Below are 23,097 nucleotides of genomic sequence, written 5' to 3'. Positions count from 1 at the left end.
ATCGGGTGAGCTGCAGCCAGACGCAAGCCGGTACTTTGAAGTTGCTGCGAGGGGGAATTTGCTTAATGAAGTACTGCATATGCAGTGCAGCATTTCATTAGTAAACTCCCAACACCCTATTTACCATCCTTCCTTCAAAGGAGGGTGGTAGTGTAGACAAGCCCTACCTGTTCAGTTCATTCCCTGGCATTGACCACTGTCAGAAGACAAAATACTGGGCTAGATGGACCTTTAGTCTGATCAAGTATGGCCATTTTTATGTTCGTTCCACATCATCCTATTCTTTCTAAAATTCTGGGAACTACATAGCTAGAACAACATGGTCTATGATAATCTTAAGAATTATTGCCTCATTGACTTGAAGGCAGACATGGTGCTCTGTGTTTCAATGAAGAACAGAAGTCTAAAACAAATTGAGTGACAGTTGCTCCCCGTATCTGATGTGGCTTTACCTTTATAAATGCATTTCCACGGAGAACTCTAACTGCAAAGAAACAGCTCCCCTTTCTCCAAATGTATTTCACAATCAGGCATTTTAACAGATCCTGGGTTTCGGGCTCAGTCTTGTTCCCAGTGAAACAGTGGGAGTTGTGCCATTGACTTCAATGGGAGCAAGATCAGACTTCGATATTAAAATATTGTAATGAAGTATGTTACTTTAGATTTTGCTTGAGACAACATTATTGTCTGATGTGCGGGGGAAGGGGATCAATGGTTTGAGCATTGGTCTACTAAACCCAGGGTTGTGAGTTCAGTCCTTGAGGGGGCCATTTAGGGATCTGGGGTGCAAATAGATTTAAAAAAAAATCTGTTGGGAATGGTGATAGGTCCTGCCGTGAGGGCAGTGGACTGGATTCAATGACCTCTGAAGGTCTCTTCCAGTTCTATGAGGTAGGTATACCTCCATATTTCAAATTTTCAATTACAAAATAAATGAACTTACATCCCAATGAAAACTTAGAGGACTGATAGTTATTCATGATCTGGACATCTACACGAGAGGGTTTTTCTGGCAAAACTGGGCTTTTGTCGGAAAAACCCATAGAGCATCTATAGGCAGAATGTGCTTTGTCAGCACTTTGTCAATCAAAGTTGGCGCACCTACCAGCAGCATTATATCTCTCCATCCACAGTCAGGTATAATGCCTTTTTCGACAGTTTCCTGTCGACAAAACAGCCATGTTAGATGCTTTGTGGCCTTTTTGCCTGAAAACAGGGCTTCCAGTTCACCTGGCAGCCCTGTTCACATAGCTTCCGGTCAGCCATTCTATTCAGAGGGAGCTGGACAGTCTGGCTGCTCTCTGCCGACAGTTGTGGATTGCTCTTTTGATTTGCTTTTCTGTGTAGATGCAATCTATTGCCAGAAGCTTTGCCTGGAAATCCCTTCCAACAGTCACGTCTGTTGACAGATGCTTCTTGTGTAGTTGCAGCTGTTAGGAAAATCAGAGAAGTCTTTTTCACCAGCAGATGGCAGTGTAGTTGTTAATGTAGCCTTTCTAGAAAACATGTAAATTACTGGGCCCCTGCCCCCAAGGAATGGAAACAAGACAGCAGTTTTCTTCAAGGATTGAATTTTTGTTTGAAAATAAATGTTTGTACTCTTCTTGATGCCTAAAAATATTACATAAATTAAATGATCCTTTTGTGGGGAAGACCCATTCAGTTCTTTGTACACCACATCATGGAATGTTTATTTATATAAATAGTTGAATTTCTTCTCGAATCTTGGAACTTTAAAAAAAAATCAACTTCTGTACCCTGTCAAGTCTACCTATTTTCCCTTCTTCTTCCACTCTGCAGAAAATTGAAATTAACTCAGTCACATGGGACTAAATATTGTAACTGGTTTTTATGCTGTTACAGAGTCTGTATTTAATTTAATATTATACATACTATAAATATGGTAAATATAATTCAGGGTATAATCCTGCCCTGGGGAACACTAAATGGACAGTGTGGGATTTAAAGTCTCTTTTCCATCTCAAGCATCTGCAATTCTTGGCATCAGAAATTTTGCCAGTCCTGTGCTCCATTTACTCTTCATCACACAGAAAAGGTCATTTGCACCCGTCAGTGGGATCATAACTAGAGTTAATGTTTGAACATGTGGGCTGGGATAATGATGTCTTAACTCTTTTTTAACTTCAAAATGGTATAGTTGGCAGAATGCTGAGTACTTCTGAATGTACCACCCATATTGTAAATGGTAGCTAGACTACTTAAGCTATTGAATTCCTCACTTCTTTCTATTTTGTCTGTTCCCTCCCCCCACCCGCTTGCTCCTAGAAGCTAATAAATCTCTCTCTCTACTCAGAATTTCCAACAGAAGCATTGATTAGGACTTGCCAGTTAACAGTGGTTTTGCCTTCCGTTTTGCTAGATTTTCTTATTCAACCACTAATCGTGTTATGGCCAACCCTTCTTTATAAATCAGATTTCTGCTTCTAAAGCTAGTGCAGCCCTTAATTTTCTGGAATACCCTATTCAATCAGTATATTATTAGACAGAAGGAATGTTTTTACTACACAGACTTAGTTTGCCATTGATTTTAATGATAGCAGGTGAATATCTGGGTTTTTTTCAGCAAATACATTTTCTTAAACAATATATTATTTGTGCAAATGAATGTAACCAGCTTTACTAGGAAACAAAAAAGTCTTTTAGTAATGCACAATTACTTATCTGCTGAGTAATGTTAACACTCAAAAGTTTTCAGTCAGAAGTGAAGCACCATTGGGTTTAGACTCTATATAAACATCTATAAAGCTACCATAAGTAGCCAAAGGATATAGGTAGTACAGCATTTGTGTATCTTAGAAAACAAGTACAAAATTTTGCAGATGTTAATCAAGCTGGAAGTAAACATTGGAAAATATACTGTGGTAGGCAAACAAAGGTTTGAGAACTGAGAGTCATTTTCACATATTTTACTATGATGACATTTTTTGAGTATTTCCAGAAAACCTGAGTGTGGAGTTCCAATACTTTATACAGGTTTGGAAAAGTACAATACATTTCAGTTTATGGATAGTATGTTCCTGTCTGAAACAATACATGATACACAGGAAATCTAAACTTTATAAAGAAAAAAAAATATTTATGCCTATGCTGTAGTGTGTGTATTCTATGTATATAATACATAAAATAATTCTTTTTCTTTCAGGCTTGATCTTTAAATCTGCCTTTATCCATTTCTTATACATTTTGTTAATTAACCATGAGTATCAGTTAAGACCACATGCCTGGACATTAAGTTGCACATCTAAAATTAGGCATTTTACATTCTGTAGCTGGTGGACTATGTTTCAGTACCCTGTGGCATTCGTTGAGAACACACCACAAGCACTGGGAGTGTGCAGCAGTAAGTGACTGTAGATATGTGTATGTAGCTTTATTGTACATTTTGTATATATAGAAATAATTTGCTTGCCCTTTATTTGGTATATTTTTTTCCATTTATTACATTACGAAATGTTAGTTCAATCTATGGAAGACAGGATTTTATGTAGGCCTATCCTAGCTGTAGATAATAACATCTATAGATGGCTGGAGAAAAACTGTTTATTTGTTTTTTCCCATTACCATTGTCAGCTATGACTGTTTTGTAAGGATCTAACGTATCTTTTATTTGATTTCTAATAGAGCTTAAATTAAAGATGGCATCGTATCTGTATGAATGCCTTTGTGAAGCAGAACTTGAAAAATATTATCCTCAGTTTGTTGCCCTTGGCCTTCAGAAGATAGAGGAGCTAGCCAAGATTGCCATGAAAGATTATGCCAAATTAGGGGTCCATAACATGAATGATCGCAAGCGCCTCTTTCAGCTAATTAGAATCCTCAAAATTATGCAGGAAGATGAGAAAGGAGCAGACACAACCAAACAAGATTTGCAACCATGGGACCACTACATCCGACATCAGGTGACCAGGTCAGGTCCTCGTAGACAACTACATTTTGAGTCTCTCTTTGAGAAAAAGGATGAAACAATTAAAGACTCTGAACTTGAATTGCATAGTTTGTCTGACTTCAGTGCTAATGAAGAGAAGGAAAATTTGGTGGAAATTTTAGGACACGTCCTACCAGATGACTCAGAGGACACTGAAATAACCAGAAGGGACATCTTGTATGCTCCTGGAAAATGCACACAAAATGAACTGGGCTGTTCTACAATATGTTCATCAGATAATATTGCTCCTTTGTTGGGAGATTCTGAAGCTCCTATTGTACAAAGAGTAACTCATATTTCCGGGTATAATTATGGACTACCTCATTCTTGTGTCAGGTAATAACCATTAGCTTTTATTTCACTATTGTTTATTTTATTTTGGAGTTAACTGACAAGATTAATAACTCCTTTTGGATCAAAAAAAGGAAGCTCCTGCATAAACTCTCAGCATTATGTATAACTAGAGTCAAACAATGTACATCTTCTACAAAGGGGGTGTATAATCCTGGGAGGATTTGCACTTGGGACTTTCCTATTGGAGTAAAAATTAGCACTTGGGACTTTCCTGGAGGAGTAAAAAAATTCAACTGAATTCACCAGTTGTTGTTTGCCAGAATTAGTTAAGAATAGGCTTTTGGGGGTTGCAGTGCTTATGCTTTTGTTTTGTGTTTGTTCTGGTCACCTTTTCATATTTTTCAGTATAGCCATCTTGCGTAATTAAAACTTTTTTTCCCACAAAATACTGCATGCCAAGCTGCAAGCAAACTGTGTCACAAGTTTTCCTCAGTAAAAATGACATGAAGTACAGTGGATACAGTTTTTGTTAAGGGAATTCGTGATGTATCACTTTAAAAAAGAACCAGGATAAATGTAATGTTTATGAAAATTAAGACGTAATAGTATTTGCTTTGACTAGGCAGAGTACAGGTAAGTACTGTATAAACATCACCTGCTTGGAAACCTGCTGATGAACTTCCTTGCTCAGCTGCAGCACTGCCATGTTAATCCAGTCAGGGAACTCCCATGCTGTTCTGCCAATACACCTTCGTACTGAGTTACTGACCACTTCCATGTTGTTTTAATATAGGGAATTTCTTAAGTCTTGGGTATTTTCTGATGTGAATAGATAAGACTGGAGGAAACCAGCATAGCCATTTTCTTTTGTGAACTAAATTAGAATTCGAACCAGAATCTAGAAGGGTGATAATGTAGTGCATGTAATGCCTCTGTCCCAAAGAGTACTTTGCTGGAAATATATCTGAAAACTTGTTAGCATTTTATTCTTTACATGCATACAAATCCAAATCAAAAGCACTACATTATAGATAATGCTTCTGAAATATTGTTATGGGCTTGGCAAATTCTATAATGACATGATATTTATAAACTGCCTAAGACTGAGCTTAGGGCTGTCAAAAGATAATTTTACAGCTATACTGCTGAAAAATGATGTGCAACATATTTTGGCATTGAGAATTTTTAATCCACATCATATTTACGTCTATTTTTCCTACTTATAAATGGATTTATAAGTAAGAAATTAAATTATATTTATTATTATTATCATTTGTGTTACTGGAATATTTAGGAGCCCAACTCAAGGATCAGGACCGCATTGTACTGGGGTTTATTAAAACACAGACCAAAAAGACAGTCCTTGTCCCAAACTACTTATAGGTAAAGACAAGAGTCAACAGATGGATATAGAGAGAGGAGTCTGAGGAAACAGTGAGACTATATAGATTAGCATAGGGGGCAATGGGCTCAGCACCCAACAGCCTAAGTATCCATCTTGGGACAAACAGAAGTGGGATATAATGTCGCAATAGGGAATGGGAGAGAATAGATTGGATGTGGTTAGATAGTGAAAGCAAATATTACTATGTTCTCAGCTGTCAAGAATGCTAGAATTAATTCATAAAACTAAGATAACGAGCTATTTGTTTCTGTAAATGTGTTTTAAAATGTTTCACTTGTTCATAGCAAATGGTTTGATGTTAATGTTAGTAGACAGGGTAACATGTAAGTTTCTTCTGCCTTTATGGCTATTAATAGGCTCCCAGTTGCCTTTCTCCTTTTGAAAATAAAATAAAATATATCTCTCTTCTCAGGTGGTGTAATCATTATTTGTTTAGATTTTCTATAAATCTGTCTTTAAATGTCAAGTGCAGTACAGTCACAGAGAGGTAGCCATGTTAGTCTGTATCTTCACAAAACAAAAGAGCAGCCCTGTAGCACTTTAAACACTAACAAATTACAGCACTGCTTTTTTGTTAAGTACAGTACATGGAATTAAAATACTTTGATCCAGTACAAAGTATATACAATAAAATGTGAGTCTTAACAGACAACTTCTACCCTTCTGTAGCATCAAAAAGGCATACCTTTTCACAGATCACTCACTAGTTCTCCCTCCTTCCTCAACACCCAGGAAAAGGTGACTACTTCACTGTGTCCTGAGAGTCACCAAATCCAGGCTCCAGTGAACTGAGCTGGGAAGTAAGTTCTAGAACCGGTGACTTATCACTGAGAAGATCTGGCCCCTAGCATCATCCTGTTTGTGTCAGGAGGGGACTCTGATGTTGTGCATGTCAGATGATCTCAACTGTTATGTTCTCTCAAGGGTGAAGAGCAGAGATGGGCAACCATCAACAGTGGGTGGTCAGCCTGAGTGTCCCTCCTTCACCACTGTGGTTCCAAACACCTGTGGCCTCCCCATAACCCTACAACACTCCTCTCTCATACTTACCTGCTTCTACCCCTCCCTCCCTGCACTTTCAGAGCAAGTGGATCACCTGATTCATGTTCCATGCCCCTCTTTTCCAGAGCTGGAATGCCATGAACAGCTGATTGAGGGCATTCCACTCTGGCAGGGAGGAGAACGGAGCACAAATCAGGCAATTTGTGGCTCCTCCAAAAGTGCTGGGACTGAAGGGTAGTCAGAGGAAGTGTGGACTCTGGTGCCCCAGTGTGCAATAGGCGCATGGGGAAAGGGGACAGCCAGAGGAACCACAGGTGGAGACCCAGTGGGCCGCATGCAGCCTGCAGGTTGCCCACTATTGGTAAAGAGGGTTCCATGCAAATATAGGATTAAAATCTGTATTCATGTAAAAAGTTCTTCTGAGGTAAATTGTTAGGAATACATGTTTCACTAAGATCTATAGGATCAGGCCCTGTATTTGAATGGAAACCTCTTTTCCCCTTGAGAACAGCTCTCAACATTTTTCTGGAATCAAACTGGCAATACAGTAGCATTTGAAATAACAAGCCTATAGTCCCAGTAAAAATGGAAAAGCTGGTACAAATCCTGTGTTGTTTTTGTTTTTAATATAACAGAAGTCTGGTGCATGTTTGCTTTAAAGCTGTGCATTAAAATGTTGTGTAAGAGCTTTTGGACATCAGGGCAGAAATTTTACTTTCAGGGAAGGCAAGGGTTTGATTAAAATGATAGTTACCAATTCTAATTCACATTCAGAGCCAGGTAGAAAAGTGCTTGAAAATGGAAGACTGGACAGCATCTTCCATACGTTGTATCTCAAGATATTTTACATACTTGGTTAATCAGCTAGGGAAGAAATTACTTAATTTCTCTGAGAATGGTTGGGAGAGAGTTGAAGTCTTGGCAGGCAGCATATGTGAACCTGTATTCCTCTACTTTGATTATAGATTGTACCCCTCTTCTCCCATCTTTGTATATCTTTGGTGGAGTGTTTCAGGTTATAGACAATGTCTCATGATCGGTGTATGCAGCACTTAGCACACGGTGCATGCTGCTGTCCTAGTACAACTAATTATTATGTGATAAGAATTCAAGAACCAAAGAGATGTGAATCCCAGCAACACCATTGGTGTGGTAAGAGGCAGATTTGGCATGTGGAAGGAAAAGATAATTCAGAATCAAGTTTGACTGAGATTTCTGGCCTTAAAACATAGTTTATATCTGAATTCTGGAGTGGAACAGAAATTAGAGATGTGGGAGATGGGTCTTCTCACCAACAGACTTCAGTCTGTGAAGCACTAATAGAAAGTTATGGTGAAGCCAGAATCTGATGATCCTTTTCCTTTCCATCTGTCTGTGTATTTCAACGGGTATGCTGAAAGATATCTAATGGTGGATCCCAGCCACACAAAAGTTGTGTCCAGCAGTGAGGAAAGAGAGAGTGCTACAGGAAGAGCCTTGTAGTGTTCCACAGTGAACGGGATAGTGGGAAGATATAAGCTCTTACCCAAACTGAAAATGAATGTTTAAAGGAACAGGATTCTGACCAGCAGAAGTTGCAAGCACATAGGATTCTTAATGGAAGTGTTCAAGAAGGACAAAGAGTGATGGATATTAAGGAAAGCCGTGTGGAGATCTATTTAAAAAAAAAAAAAGATGTTTCTGTATAGAGGCAAAGAATATGTCATTTCCTGGGGCAGAGCAATCTTATTACAAAATCTAAAGAAATTCCTGGTGAGAACAACCTCCAGAAAATGTGTTTTTATTATTTTGGATCATTGGTTTCCGGACACCTGGAGTTATGCTGGATCAGAAATAGACTCAGAATTACAGGGAAAATAGAAATTTAATAAAATCAGTGCTGTCACTTTAACAAAAGTACTCAAAATGATCGCATCCCTGCTTTTAAGAGAAACAATAGAAACCTTTGCATTTATAATATTAAGTTTTTGGACATCTGTCAAAATGAGAGAAACAGGGCTGCGTTCGCCAAGTAGTGGTTGTTAACAACTGAGCTTCTGGCCAAGTCCATGGATATTTTGAATTGTCTAGCATTATCTTTTTTCAAACATAAATTTGTGATCATGTATTCTAGATCTAGTACCCATGAGAAGGAGGTGCCATGGACAGCTACTGACAAAATTCGAGTATGCGTCAGAAAACGCCCACTGGGCCTGAGAGAGGAGCGTCGAGGGGAAGTTAATATCATCACTGTGGAAGATAAAGAAACTCTTCTTCTCCATGAGAAGAAGGAGGCAGTTGATCTTACCCAGTATATTTTGCAGGTAACTTGCTCATTTTGCTCTTAGAACACCTATCTGCTTATAATACATAGGAGCACTGTGCTAGCTGCTTGAGTGGTGGAGTGATAGTGTTCATGCATTACACTAAGGCTACGTCTAGATTACAGCAATTTGTGTACAGAAGTTTTTGTTGGAAGATACTTTCCAACAAAACTTCTGTCAAAAGATCATGGTCAACTTGCCAAGCGGATTGCAAGAGCAATCCGTTCTGTTGCCAGAGAGCGACCGGACTGCCTGGCCGTGCTCTTGACAAAATGGCCAACTGAAAGCACAGCAGACAGGACTGTCTGATGTCTCGGCAGCCCTGTCTGTCAACAGAGGGCCCCCCGGAACGTCTAGGTTGGCCTCCTGTTAACAGAGGCGTTATGCCTCGTGGGGAGCATGATAAAACTATTGGTAAAAGTGCTGCATTCTGTTGATTTACTGTCGACCGAACGCCTTGGGAATCTGGCCACTTCCCAAGTTTTGTAGACATAGCCTAATGAGGGATGAAAACAGGGTTGGGATTTCGGTGGTGGAAATAGGTATTCTTCTATCTTTCTTTTTCACATTAAACACAGAAGTCTGAGTTCTTCTCTCACTTACCCCAGTGTAAATCCATTGGAATCATTCTTGATTTATATGAGGTGTCAGAGAATAGAAGTCTGGAATTTTTAATTCCCAATAAATACTTTTTTTCCTCTGTCATTTGTTCACTGTCTACCTTATCCCTTCAAAAATGAACATCCTTTTTCTAAGACCTGGGTGCCAGGACTTTTGCCAACAGCAGTGAGTTGCCTGCTGAGTTCCCTATAGCCACCTTCCACAGGACTTTGGTGCAGTAGTTCCATTCTATAAGTCACACATGCCTGCTAGGGCTTTCCTAGTTTTCCATCACTCCACAGGCAAATGCTTTTTAAAGTGCAGTTCTCATATGGTCTTTGTTTCTAAATCCTGGGTACCTTCTGCTGCCATAGTTTACGTTCTTATTCTGACTGACAGCACCAGGAACAGACCTGATTTCTAGAGAGCAGCAAGATATGCTGGTCTTCTGTGTGTTATTTTTATAATATGAGGACTGACAACAACTGTTCGGGGTAGTAAAATTAACTTTGCTAACTCTCTCAGGCCCCATTCATAGAACACCTTTTGCAGTTGGATATATGCTATAATTCTACTTCCTCAGTCTCCATGTGGCTAGGCTGACTATTTTAGGCACTTCTGTAGCACCTTTCACCTTGATATATAAATACTGAAATAAATCTCCCCAACTAAATTATAATAAATTTTACTATAAATCACTGTAGTGCAAGTAGAAATATGCCATCATCTTATTAAACTGTTTAGATGTGCATGTATGCTAGCATGAATCATTTGTGCGTAATTCATGCAGTCCTTGGGATTCTGCAACCCTTCTATGTGAGATTACGCAGAGCTGTTTTGTCCTATACTGAAGTAAAATGTTATAGATGCCATCTCACTGGGGTCCTCACTGAAGTGTGATGTGTGTCTTATAAAGTTATCTTGATAAGCAAAATATTAAAATCTGTAACAGCCTGATTCAAAGTCCATTGAAATCAATAGATATCTTTTCATATACATTAGTGGGCTTTGGATCAGGCCCTATGTGCAGAAAGTCGTCTACTTCTCATAGTAAGATCCACTTTCTCATGCCAGCCGTTTGATCCTTGCCCGCACAAAGCGTATGGTGTGTGCCATAGGTAAAGTAGATAATGCTGGATCTATGATCTGATTTTTACCTGTCTAGTGTATAATCATACTGTGGCTATGTCTACACTACGAGATAAATTCGAATGTAAGGCAGTTAGCTCAATATTAAAACATCACTGTCTTCACTGTAAAAACCATTAGGTCAAATTAGACACTAATATCAATATCATATCATCGTCAGAACCAGCTGAGTGTAGTGTCAAGTTCGAATTTAAAAGTTCAAATAAAGACTAGTGTAGAAGCACCAAGTATTTGAATCAGATTCATTAGCCTCCAGAGGTGTCCTGTATGTATCCCACAATGCCTCACAGTGCTCTATTCTGTCTGCTTCCATTGCTCTTGCTCTCCCTCTGTTGCTGTCTCTGTCTCTACCTGTGCTAGCTGAGCGCTTGTTTTTTTTTTTATTTTGCGCTGGTGCCAGCCCCTGCTCCACTGCACCCCGTGGCAGCTAGGTTTGTGTGAGAGGCTGAGAAACTTCTTTTCTGTGCTTTACATTTGTGCAGGCTCCCTCCCCCGTCCTCCCCCACAGATACCACACACTCAGGGTCTTTCCTGCACCCAACCACATCATGTGGCTAGCCCCCAACCCTATAAAAGGACATGCCTGCTACCCAGTGCGGACCATGCTTCCAGGCAGCACCACGTCCTGGCTTATGCATGGTGAAGGCTCCAAGGGCGGGAAAGATTTTCAGGGGCTTGCTACTGCCCACCCCCCATTGGCTAAGATTTTCAGGTGCTTGCTGCCGCCCAGAGAACCTCTTCAACTGGCTCTGCGCTCACTTACCCCACACCCAAAATATATATTTGGGGCTTGCTGCTGCCAGAGGAATGTCTCCCTCAGCAGCTAAGACTTGCAGGGCCTTGTAGACACTGTGGGGACCTCTTCAGCTGGCTCTGCACTCATCCTCTCTACACACTCCCACCCAAAATATGTATTCAGGGACATGCTGCCACCAGGGAGAAGTCTCCCCCCAGCAGCTAAGATTTTCAGGGGTGGAGGAACATTTCAACTGGCTCTACAGTAGAGACTCCAGACCACGCCCCCTCCTCCCCAAATATATATTTGGGGGCTTGCTGCCACTGGGGGAAAGTCTCTCTTGGCAGCTAAGATTTTTGGGAATGGAGGAGCACTTCAACTGGCTCTGCAGTCAGACCCCAGACCTCCACACACACCACAAATATTCTTGGGGTCTTGCTGCCCATTGTAGACACTTGCTGCTTTTTGCAAAATGTTTGATATTTCAGTGATAAAATATTTTTCCTAACCTTTCCTATTGTCTTTCTTCATGCTTTGTCCTCTCAAAAAGACAGGGAACAGTGGGTGGAGGGCCAGGTGAGATTCCTATTCCCATTATAAGTTCAGTGTAAGAGATTTCAGTGCCGTCACATTTTGGAAAGACTTAGTAGGAAGCCCAAAATCTTTTTCCTAACATTTCCTGTCCTGTTTCTTCATGCTTCAGCCTCCTGTAAACACAGGGCACAGTGGGTGGAGGGCCAGTTGAGAAGACTACAGACACCTTGCTGCCCATTGCAGCCACCTGCTGCTCTTTGTAAAATCTTTGGTAATTCAGTTACAGCTACAATTTTATATGGAGCTATACCTGTGTCACAGAACTGGAAGGGACCTTGAGAGGTCATCAGGTCCAGTCTCCTGCCTTCACAGTAGGACCAATCACCATCCTGGACAGATTTTTTTTTTTTTTTAAATCTATTTTCCCCAGTCTAAACACGGCCCCCTCAAGGATTAAACTCACATCCCAGGGTTTAGCACACCAGTGCTCAAATGATTGAGCTATCCCTCTCCCCAGTTATAAAAAGCAATTCACTTATAGAAGCAAGAGATGCCAGTTAAGTTGGCGATATCTGCTACTGCTATACCCTACTTTTCCTTCCTTTCTCCTAGAAAAATGCCCGTTTGCATTCCATGGGAGGGGATAGAGAGCAGTGCAATGTGGGAAGATGATACAACATACCCACAGCCACTTGTGGGGCATTTTTTTTCCCATCCTGCACCAGCAGAAATACCCAGAATGCTATGGGGCTTAGGGAACTTTGAGATAGGTTCCCACAATGCACTGCTGCAACAGGTGATGTTTAGCAATTGAGTGTGGCAGCAATAAGTTGAATTTGTGGGGCAAGTGAGGATACTCAAATTTGAATTTATAAAACCCAGCGTTATAAAATTGATTTCAATAAATCTGAATTTATCTCATAGTGTAGATGTAGCCTGAGTTGCTGAGAGTTGGTTCATTTCAGGAATAAATTAACTTTTTAAAATCACTTTCATGGTTCTGTTTTTTATGGCTGCTGTACAGTCTATGTGAGGATGGTGGTGATGGGTGGAACAATCTTTTTATTTTCTACTTGCATATTTTATTTCTTGGTGGGTTGTAGCTGTGCATGCTACTTAAAATGTGACTTTTACTTCGTCAGGTAAGACCTGCTCCAAAGCCTCTTGAAGTCAATGGAAAGACTTCTGTTGATTTCAGTTAGCACTGGATCAAGGCCATAAGATGTGCTGTGCAATATGGGGTAAATCCCATTTTGTGTTTAAAAAAAATCACTTGTTTTTCAGCATGTTTTTTATTTTGATGAAGTCTTTGGTGAGGCATGTACCAATCAGGATGTGTATATGAAGACTGCTCACCCTCTCATTCAGCACATTTTTAACGGGTAGGATGCCATTAATTCCTTTTAAGTTTTCATTTTTCATGTACGACTTTGTTGTGTAACTTTTTTTTTCTAAAAAACATTAATTTCACCTTTTCCATTCACCCTGGTTTTCGAAAGGTGTGTACAAAATACAAAAAAAGTCCGTGTATGCAGTTTTAACAAATAAGGACATTACCCTGCAGTCCTTATTCAGGCAAAACTCCCTTTGGATTTAATGGAAGATTTGCCCTGAGAAAAGCATATAGTCAGACACCAAGAGTTACTTGGGGGGTAGTTCGGTTTAATTAAAATGAGAGATTTGGTGTCAGGATTCCAGGATCCCAATTCTCTGCTCTGTTTGACTTCTTTCTGATTTAGATTAAGTGAGAAAGAACTGAATTGTTAAGTTAACTCATCTGTGAAAGAGACATAAAACACTTTCAGGGGGCTGTTTTGAGCGTGTTTGTAAAGTACTTTGAGGTGTACTTATATAGTCCACATAGTATAAATTGATCACTAAACCTGTAGTTTATTTTATCTTATTTCTATTTAGAGAAAGAATTATAATATACCTTCTTATTCATAGAAAAATCAGGCTGGTTTTACATATATAACTTTGAATACAGAGAAAAAGCAAGCTTGGATAGTTTAACAATTTAATTTTGACCACTTGATAGAAAGGAATTATATGAGTATACTGAAAAATTAACAAGTTGAAGCTTTCTGTTATCAAGAACCTCCAGGGGTCATCAGATGGGCCAGAAATTCTATCCCCAATTTGCTCATGGTTGTGTTATCATGAATGAAGTCCTTGGGGAAAGGAGAGGGTAATTTGCTGTGCCGTACCAGTTGCTGAGAATTAGTTTGCATTTTGTGGACTTTGTTCACGTAATGTTAAAGCATGTAAGGTTAAAGAGAGATACTTGTTAAGAAAACTACAGCAATGGAGAGTAACCTCACATAAGCTAACTTCAACATGCAAAGCATAGTGCTAGGGTTGTTAAGTTTTTTTTCACTGAGTGAATCATATGTCAATATAGAAGCGATTTCATGAACATCCTACTCCTTACTTTAATAATCATGCAAACCTGCTCTCCTTCAATTCATAATCCATCCATTTCCTCATTCATGATCGCATACCATTCCTGTGGTAGCTACAATTGTTTACATGGAAAAGTAATACAGCAAAAGTATTTAATGTGTTTTAGTTTCTTTTAATGTGGATTTAGCATCTGGAAACAAAGGACAGAGCCAGCATTATGTGTCTACATTGCTCTCCACAGAGCACAATATGAAAATCTCTGATACAACAGAATGTATTTTTCAGGTCCCAAAAAGATATGCATGATAAAATCCTATTGCTGAGGGGCAGCAGTGTGTGTAGATATTAATACTGCAGATTTTCTTTTAATAGACCTCAGAGGACCAGATAAGTTACTAAAAGTAAAATGTCTTTACAGAGGCAATGCCACTTGCTTTGCATATGGACAGACTGGTGCTGGCAAAACTTACACTATGATAGGGAGTCACCAGAACCCAGGACTCTATGCATTGGCTGCTAAGGACATCTTTAGACAACTAGAGGCCTCACAATCAAGGAGAGAGCTTCATGTATGGATCAGTTTTTATGAGATCTACTGTGGACAGCTTTATGACCTGCTAAATGGAAGGAGAAGGTATTTAAATAAGACACATTGCTGTGAAAAAAGGATGAAAAATTGATTTTATTTCATTGTGTAGTTGGACTGAACAGAATTAATTTTTAACAAGTACAATTGATTTAACTCAGGTTATTTATGGAATAAGGTATTGCTCAGAATGTGTAAGCATAGTTGACTCTGGCCCAATATGTTGTAGCATCTATAGACACACCCCCTTTGTCTTATTTCTACAGGAATAAAATAAATGAAAGTGAGGACACGCATCTGAGATATGAGCTCTCTGTTAGATATGCTCTGCCAGGCTTCACCCTGACACACTGGCACAGTCACATTAGCTTTTTTACAGTTCTTTAGCAAGGTAACCTGAGATTGAACTGGAATTTCACACATTATAGGAATAGCTGAGTAGCACAGAACAGTTGAAAATAAGAAGAATTAATTATTAATTGGGGTTCCACAAGAAGGAAGAAAAGCAAACTGTACCTCTGCCTTCCCTGAAGCCTGGAAGTGCAGCAGGTTTCCTGATTCCATAAAAGGGCTATTTACTGATAAGGTTTTGACTTGTACTGTGCACATTAGGAATTCTAATGGAGCAATGGTATTTAAGTGCTGTACAGTGCCACTAAACTCGAGCAAAATCAAAATACTTGAGATGTTCTTCCTACGTAAAACTTCCCTGACCAAAAAATATCTAAATACAACAAACTAAGATACTGTTCAGTCAAAATCTTGCTGAATAATAGAAGCCTGGCAGTGATTGTAACTTTCATCTGGAACCAGTGGGGCCCTTGAAGTGAGCAGATTTTTGCTTAGCAGAGTCTGTGCCTCATCATGAGGCAAGCATGTTCCTGTGTTCTGTCTCTCCTGAGGTCCTTTTTAAAGGCCTACATGATATTGAGTAATAGTCCACAGGGCTGTAGAAGCTCCTTTTGCTTGGATGTAAGCCTACCAGCTTTTATTACCAATCATACTATAATATTCACTGTAAGTGTTGTTTTGTTTTGTTTTGTTTTGTTTTTTTAGCAAAGTCACTCGTGCTCTGATTCTGCAGGTGTTGGATCTGCTGCAGAATTCATCTATGGCCAGGCTCTAAGTTGTCATTAAGATGACTTTTTGAAACTTTTTGGTTGTGAAGATATACGCAATGTCTGTTTTCAAAGTTAAGATCTCCCTGGGAGCCTGAAGATAGCCTGAAACAAATGCTCTAAGTGTGGAGTGAATGCTGAAATCTAAAGATGACAATATAAATGTTATCATTAACTATTTCAGTGCTGATCATTTTATCAGGAACATCCAAAAAATAGACACTGCCAATGTCCTTCTAACAGTGAAATTTGAAAAGCACAGATGACACATGACAGATGGTGTGTTAATGACAACCTGATTTGTAGCCTTGCTAATCACTCATTGCAGTACTTCTTTATACTGCAGTGGTTTTCAGACTGGGGGGCCAGTACCTATCAGGGGCAGGGAGGGAGTGCCATGCTTCGACCTGCTCCTCCCTCAAATCAGCCATGCCTCCAACCCTGTTCAGCCCCTACTCCTCCTCTGCCTCCAGGGTCAACTCCACTCTATCACTTTCTACACCCAGCCAGACCAGCTCCAGACCCAGGTTTACTCTACTCCATGCTGCAGCCCCAGAGCAGCTCTGCTTTAATTCTGCTCTGCCTCGCACCACATCTCCTCCCCCATTTCTAGTTCCATCACCCACCTCTGCCTTCAGCCCAAGCTCCTCTGTTGAGAAGGCATTGCCTGTGTAGTCATGGAGAGGGCCACAGATAGATTCTAGTACTGGTAAGGGGACAGCATGACTGAAAACATTTGAGCACCACTATATAGCACTGATATGTGGGCAGAATCATTATTACTCTCTGTCTTCAGAATGACCCTTTCGAACTAAACGTTGTTGTTTCTGCTGCAGACTTTTTGCAAGAGAAGACAGTAAACATGTTGTACAAATAGTTGGCCTGCGTGAGATTCAAGTGGATACTGTAGACCTACTATTAGAGGTAATTTGATGGTCAATGCTTATTTCATCTTCCAAAGCCCTGTTGCACTAACTCATCAAATGGTTTATCATGGAGTAGAGAAAGGGGCATATGCAGGTGTTGCTGCTCCAGACTGTATCATATACACATGGGCATTCTATTATGGGGCTCTAAAAGAACATCTGAACCAGTTTGAAGAGCTGGATAGCCACAGCAGAACACTTTCAAAACGGCCTTTAATGAGCACATGTGCAGCTAAAACAAGTTACAGTGACACAATTGAGGCTGTCACTGTTACAGCCACATCCCAGGTGGGATCTTTGCCATGAGGCTGAATGAAGCAGCCGAGAAATGTCAATATCCCAGCATAACAAACCTCAGAGACCTTAAAATATAAAAAATAGCTATGTCCATATTATATATGAAATTTTTGTCATAACCGTACATTACTAGAAATAGGTGCAAAAGAAAAATGTAAATAAACTTTACAAATTGACATGCACTGCATTTGGCAAACAAATGAAAACAGATGGCTGGTCTGAAAGTTTATAGTCTAAGATAAACATGGCACAAGTGAAGGCAATAAAATGTCAGAAGTAACAAAGATATTGAGACAGGAATACATCAAGAAAATTATGATGTTGCTTAATTTCTCTTTCATTTTCTTCATGGGTTCAGGTCTTTCTCCAAAGCAACCTTCTCTAACTCTTACAAGTTCTTTCACTTTATCTCTTCTGTCTTTTTGGCCATTTGGGCGGTTTTGTGTAAATTTAAAAGTAAACAGTTGACTTAGAAATTAAATAAAATTGGATTCAGATGAATTATGATTGAAATACTATGTGGAGTAAGTAACTGCTTGCTGGCAGCTGCTCTTTAAAATTACCTTTTTTTCTTCTGAGAAGCAGCTGATAGTTAGCAAAAGTAGTGCTAAATCTGTCTCCCTTACTCAGCTGAGTAAGACATGGGCTCAAGCTAATTCTTTATCGTGTCCTGTGCTGATAAAGCTGGTGCTGATTGCAATTGCTGTTGGGCTTGGATATATATCATTTAATTTTTTGCTCGGTAAGGGATTGAAAATTATGTGTAGCTGCTATTATGGCTGTTTGTTTGTTTTTTTTTCTTCCAGATATCTTGGCAAAAACATCTAATTTAGTATTGTGTATACAGTAAACCTTCAAAATACATGGCTTCAAGTTGTGCATAAGACTCTTGAACGTGAATTAAGCACAACTTGAAGCTGCTCTGTGGACCTTCCTCTCTGCCTTCCCCCAGCTGCGCAGCTGTCATCTTAATAGCCATCTGCCTGGAGGAAAGCAGGGGGAAGGCTTTTAGCTAGCTTAACTGCCCACGGCTGTCTGCACTTAGGCAAGCTAAAAGCCTTCTCCCTGCTTTCCCCCAGCTGCGTTACTGGAGGAAGGCAGGGAGAAGAAACCAGGAAACTGACCTGCCCTAGCGGTCTGGTCAGTTTCCTGGCCCCACAGGTGGAGGGGAGCTGGGAACCAAGTGGCAGCTTCGTTCCTGGCTGGCAGAACTGGGAAACTGACTAGCCCTGAGCTGGTCAGTTTCCCACATCCTGCAAGCTGTAGGGGACAGGAACCAGGCTGCCTGCTAGCTCCCACTCCTCTGGGAGCCAGGAAACTGACCAGCCCTCATGGGCTGGTCAGTTTCTTGGCTTCTGCGAGCCCAGGGGAGTCAGGAACCAGGGGGCAGCTTGGTTCCCTCAGCCCCTGACTTGTGCAAAAATGTGAGTTACGCAGAGGGTTGCAAGAATGCAACCCCCGTGTAACTCAAGGGTTTACTGTATGCTCTTTTCAATACAGCACCTTTAGACGGATTGATGCTCACGAATTGTATGCTACTAAATGTATTCAGTAGTCTTCCATGCATACTTCATGACTGTTTGTTATTTACCGATGCATTGCCCTCTGTTCACAAACTGTCCCTGCGTTTAGGTCTGGTTTAACAAAGTACCAGATATGTGGGATTCTGTTCAATACACCATGGCCGTGTCTACACTAGCCAAAAACTTCGAAATGGCCATGCAAATGGCCATTTCGAAGTTTACTAATGAAGCGCTGAAATACATATTCAGTGCTTCATTAGCATGCGGGCGGCCGCGGCACTTCGAAATTGACGCGGCTCGTCCAGACGAGGCTCCTTTTCAAAAGGAACCCCCACTACTTCGAAGTCCCCTTATTCCCATCTGCTCATAGGAATAAGGGGACTTCGAAGTTGGCAGTGTCCTTTTGAAAAGAAGCCCCGTCTGGACCAGCCGCACGGCGGCGAGCCGCATCAATTTCAAAGTGCCGCAGCCGCTTGCATGCTAATGGAGTGCTGAATATGTATTTCAGCGCTTCATTAGTAAACTTTGAAATGGCCATTTGCATGGCCATTTTGAAGTTTTTGGCTAGTGTAGACATAGCCCATATGTTGAGAAAGTGCATGTATTGTATGTACAATTTACCTCAGGAGCTACACCAGTAGGCTAGCTTGATGATTTGAGTGGATGCCCTGTAGAAGGCAATACTGTATATTTAAAGAGTTTCTTGATTTTGCTATGTTGGCATTTTATTGTATTCCTGTTATTCTAGAAACTTTAATATAGACTCTCAAAACAAAAAAGCAGTCAAGTAGCACTTTAAAGACTAACAAAGTAATTTATTAGGTGAGCTTTTGTGGGACAGACCCACTTCTTCAGACCAAGAAATTTATTAATAAATTATTTTGTTAGTCTTTAAAGTGCTACTTGACTGCTTTTTTGTTTTGATAGTATATAGACTAGCACGGCTCCCTCTCTGTTAATATAGACTGTTTTATTTCCTGATATCTGTTTTTTATAGGCTTGCAAAAGCAATCTTATGACTCCAGAGATTTGAGACAGAGAATTATCCAGAATTCTAGCCCTGAAGGTCCCTCAGCCCATCTTCTATCTCTCATGCTGTTCTGTTCTTGGTAGTTCAGTCTAAACTGATCACATCAGTCTTGCTGCTTACTTTGACAAAGTTTCATTTCCTTCCGGTTACAGAGATGGTTGAGTGGACTGGAACTTGGTATCACACTGCACTACATGCCTCTTAGATTTCTGGCTGACTAAACCTTTCAGTGAGATTAGAACATGAACTTAAAAAAATCATCCATCTCACAAGTCCTCAGGTGTAACTTCTGAAGCCTCACTTTGTCCTTTTCATTTCCACGATATATTTATTCCACTTGATTTTTGTATTGTAGTAGTATAACAAATAGAAATGAAGATTCAATACACTGGTGTGACAATCTCATTTTATAAAGCCTTTGTTGAACACACTCAGTACCAATATGCGGGGTTCTGAATCAATATAGTGTATATTAAGAAAGAGTGCACTTATCACATGTACAATTGACCTTTGTTTTGTCGTCTTGGTTTTTCAGGTAATTTTGAAGGGTGGAAAGGAGCGCAGCACTGGGGCGACCGGAGTCAACTCGGATTCCTCCCGTTCTCATGCTATCATCCAGATTCAGATTAAAGATACCGCAAACAGAATGTTTGGGAGGTGAGTTTTGAAGCTGATTTATCAGCTTTGATAGAGACATTTCAATTTCATCCTGTTGGCATTAAATGAGACCATGCACATATGCGATGACAGAGCAGCCATAGCTGTCTAGTGACTTTTGTGTTAGCTGAGCTCTTGAGGTGTATAAAACAGTGAACCCCAGTACTGGAGGCCCTTACTGATTGGCCATTGGCTGCAGTAGTAAATGGGTATCCGTCTCACCAAGTCCAAAAAGGATGATCAGTTGCTTGCTGTTATTTGGGGGTGTTTAAAAATGTGATAGGCACCTTCCAAACAAGTAAGATGCAATCTTTGTCACAGAGATTATTCTAAATGTAAGACAAGACAACATGTCCAAGCAACTAATAATGGGAGGACAGGGGAGGAAGGAAAGAGCAAGAGTGAACAAGATTACAAATAGAAGGATACATAGTTATATAGGTGTGCCATGTTTTAGTTACTGAAGGAGTGACAAAGCATGGGCAGGAGAGAGGAGGGTTGTGTGTGATTGTAGGAGAGGATGGGGGCACTCTGGAAGAAGAGAAAGGAAGAGGGAGAAATGACAGTTCAGTAGAATAGCTAGAGTCCAAAGAGGACAGATAGGAAAGAATAGGAAAACAAACGGAGTTCTTGTGGGAAGAAAGATCAGCAGGAACATAGATTAACTCTCAAACCATCTGACAGTTCATGATATCAGTTGCTTCCCTTTTAATTCACTTTATACACAGCACCGCATTTCTAGCTGATTAGGACAGACAACATTGGAATGAAACATCTGTTTTACCTGGAAGGAGACCCAAAAAGTTATTATTTTTAAATGATCTGTGTTCTCTCTGAAATTACTGGCATTGTGATCATCTTGAGATGTGAATGTGGTACACTTGAAATTGCTGCTCCATTAAATGTGGAGCTCTCATTGCAAGCAATTAGACTTCTTGTTATGGCTGTCAGTTACCGTGCCAGAATGCTTTGATTCTGTTCCAGTAGCTTCTGGTATTTTATTACCGTGGTGCCTCTGGGACACTTGCAGTGAGTATTTTACCCTTCTGTATGGTATGTGTTGCTGCTATCAGCTTTAAAAATGAAGTCAAAGTAAAAGTGTCTTTTGTTTTTTCTAGGATCTCTTTCATTGACTTGGCTGGCAGCGAGAGGGCAGCTGATGCTAGAGACTCAGACAAACAAACAAAAATGGAAGGAGCAGAAATAAACCAAAGCCTTTTAGCTGTAGGTTACTCGCATTTATAGGAAAGGTTTTAGTAATTATTGTTCTTTAGTTCAGTTCTTAGACTGACAGCAGACAAGAAAGTAACACATGGATGAATCCCAGTGGGGAAAAAGCACAAGACTAAAGAGCAATTTAATTGTCGACATTTAGCAATGAGTTAGATCAGGGGAAAAACAGCTTTTTAAATATATTGTTACTGCTAGGTAAACATAGCACTGAAAAGTCAGATATTGTATAGGAAGTCCATGCCATATTTTTATGGTATTCATGATCCCTCTTTCTGTGAGGCTTAATGTGGGTTTGGAAACATTAAGATCCACTACTGAAAGGCACTATAAAATTAAGACTATTTATTGTTACTATAGTGATGATCTCAACCCTTATTGTGTGCATATAAGCACATTCTAATACCCAAGAACAAATGGTTGGAACCATTATCCACTAGTATACCACAAAAATCTGTTACAGGACACACAGATCAGGCAATTTAGATCCAGGGTTCCTACAACAATCTTATGTCTATCCATTTGAGTCATGTTGCAGGTAAAGATTTTACATTTCACGCTGCTGTGTGATTTTTATGTGGTAGACTCATTACAATGTTTGTATACAACACATTTATTTTGTTATTGGATTATAAAATTATGACTGAGAAGTGGGATGAAGAAAATCATTCCCCTGGTTGTCTCTGCTCTTATATGCTAAAAACTCAGAGTTATGAACTGACCAGTCAATCGCATACCTCATTTGGTACTGGAAATACACAATCAGGCAGCAGCAGAGACAAAAGAGAGAAGAAATACAGAATACCGTGCTGTATTAAATGCTCCTTTCCCCTTTTCTAGTAGTTTTTCTTGTGTGTAATAAACTTGCAAAGCTCTATTAAGTCAGCCTTCAGATGTAAATTTTTGAAAGATCAGCCATAATATTTTAATGAGTGAGTGCAGTGCTCAGCAACCTTTATCACCTTGTGGCACACATCAGCACTCTTTACAATTTCATGGCACACCCAGTATGTATCACTCAATCTCCTCCCCATCCTTCAGAGCCAGGCTGCTCCAAGCCTCAGCTCTAGCTCAGTGCCCTCCCCCAAGAGCCTGCCCACACCCCTGCTCTAACTTGATGCTGGCAACTCACCAGAGCCACTGCTACTACCACTGCTGCCACATGCTTCTCCCACCAAGTGGTGGGGCAGGGCACACTGATTGCGGAGCACTGAGTTAATGAACGTTTCAGAATTACAAACAACCTCTATCCCTGAAATGTTTTGTAACTTTGAGATTCTACTGTAATTCTAAAAAATCGGAATGAATTTTTATTATACTTTCCAGAAAATTTCCCTTTGGGTTGGGGAAAAAGCAAG

General features: G+C 40.1%; 1 protein-coding gene across 1 annotated transcript in view; it reads left to right on the top strand.

Moving 5' to 3' along the window:
* Positions 1-3,295: 3,295 nt before the first annotated feature.
* Positions 3,296-23,097, top strand: part of KIF24 (kinesin family member 24) — a 36,161-nt gene continuing 16,359 nt past the window's right edge. The window contains exons 1-8 of the mRNA XM_074994425.1: positions 3,296-3,361; positions 3,643-4,282; positions 8,761-8,950; positions 13,254-13,351; positions 14,791-15,006; positions 16,913-17,000; positions 20,388-20,509; positions 21,628-21,733. Coding sequence (XP_074850526.1) covers positions 3,301-3,361; positions 3,643-4,282; positions 8,761-8,950; positions 13,254-13,351; positions 14,791-15,006; positions 16,913-17,000; positions 20,388-20,509; positions 21,628-21,733 — 1,521 coding nt within the window. The 5' untranslated portion in view covers positions 3,296-3,300. The remainder of the gene's footprint in view (positions 3,362-3,642; positions 4,283-8,760; positions 8,951-13,253; positions 13,352-14,790; positions 15,007-16,912; positions 17,001-20,387; positions 20,510-21,627; positions 21,734-23,097) is intronic.

Source organism: Carettochelys insculpta, chromosome 5, assembly GCF_033958435.1.
Source record: "Carettochelys insculpta isolate YL-2023 chromosome 5, ASM3395843v1, whole genome shotgun sequence".
Lineage (NCBI taxonomy): Eukaryota > Metazoa > Chordata > Testudines > Carettochelyidae > Carettochelys > Carettochelys insculpta.
Note: the sequence above shows the minus strand (reverse complement) of the source record. Positions and strands in the feature narration are given on the sequence as shown.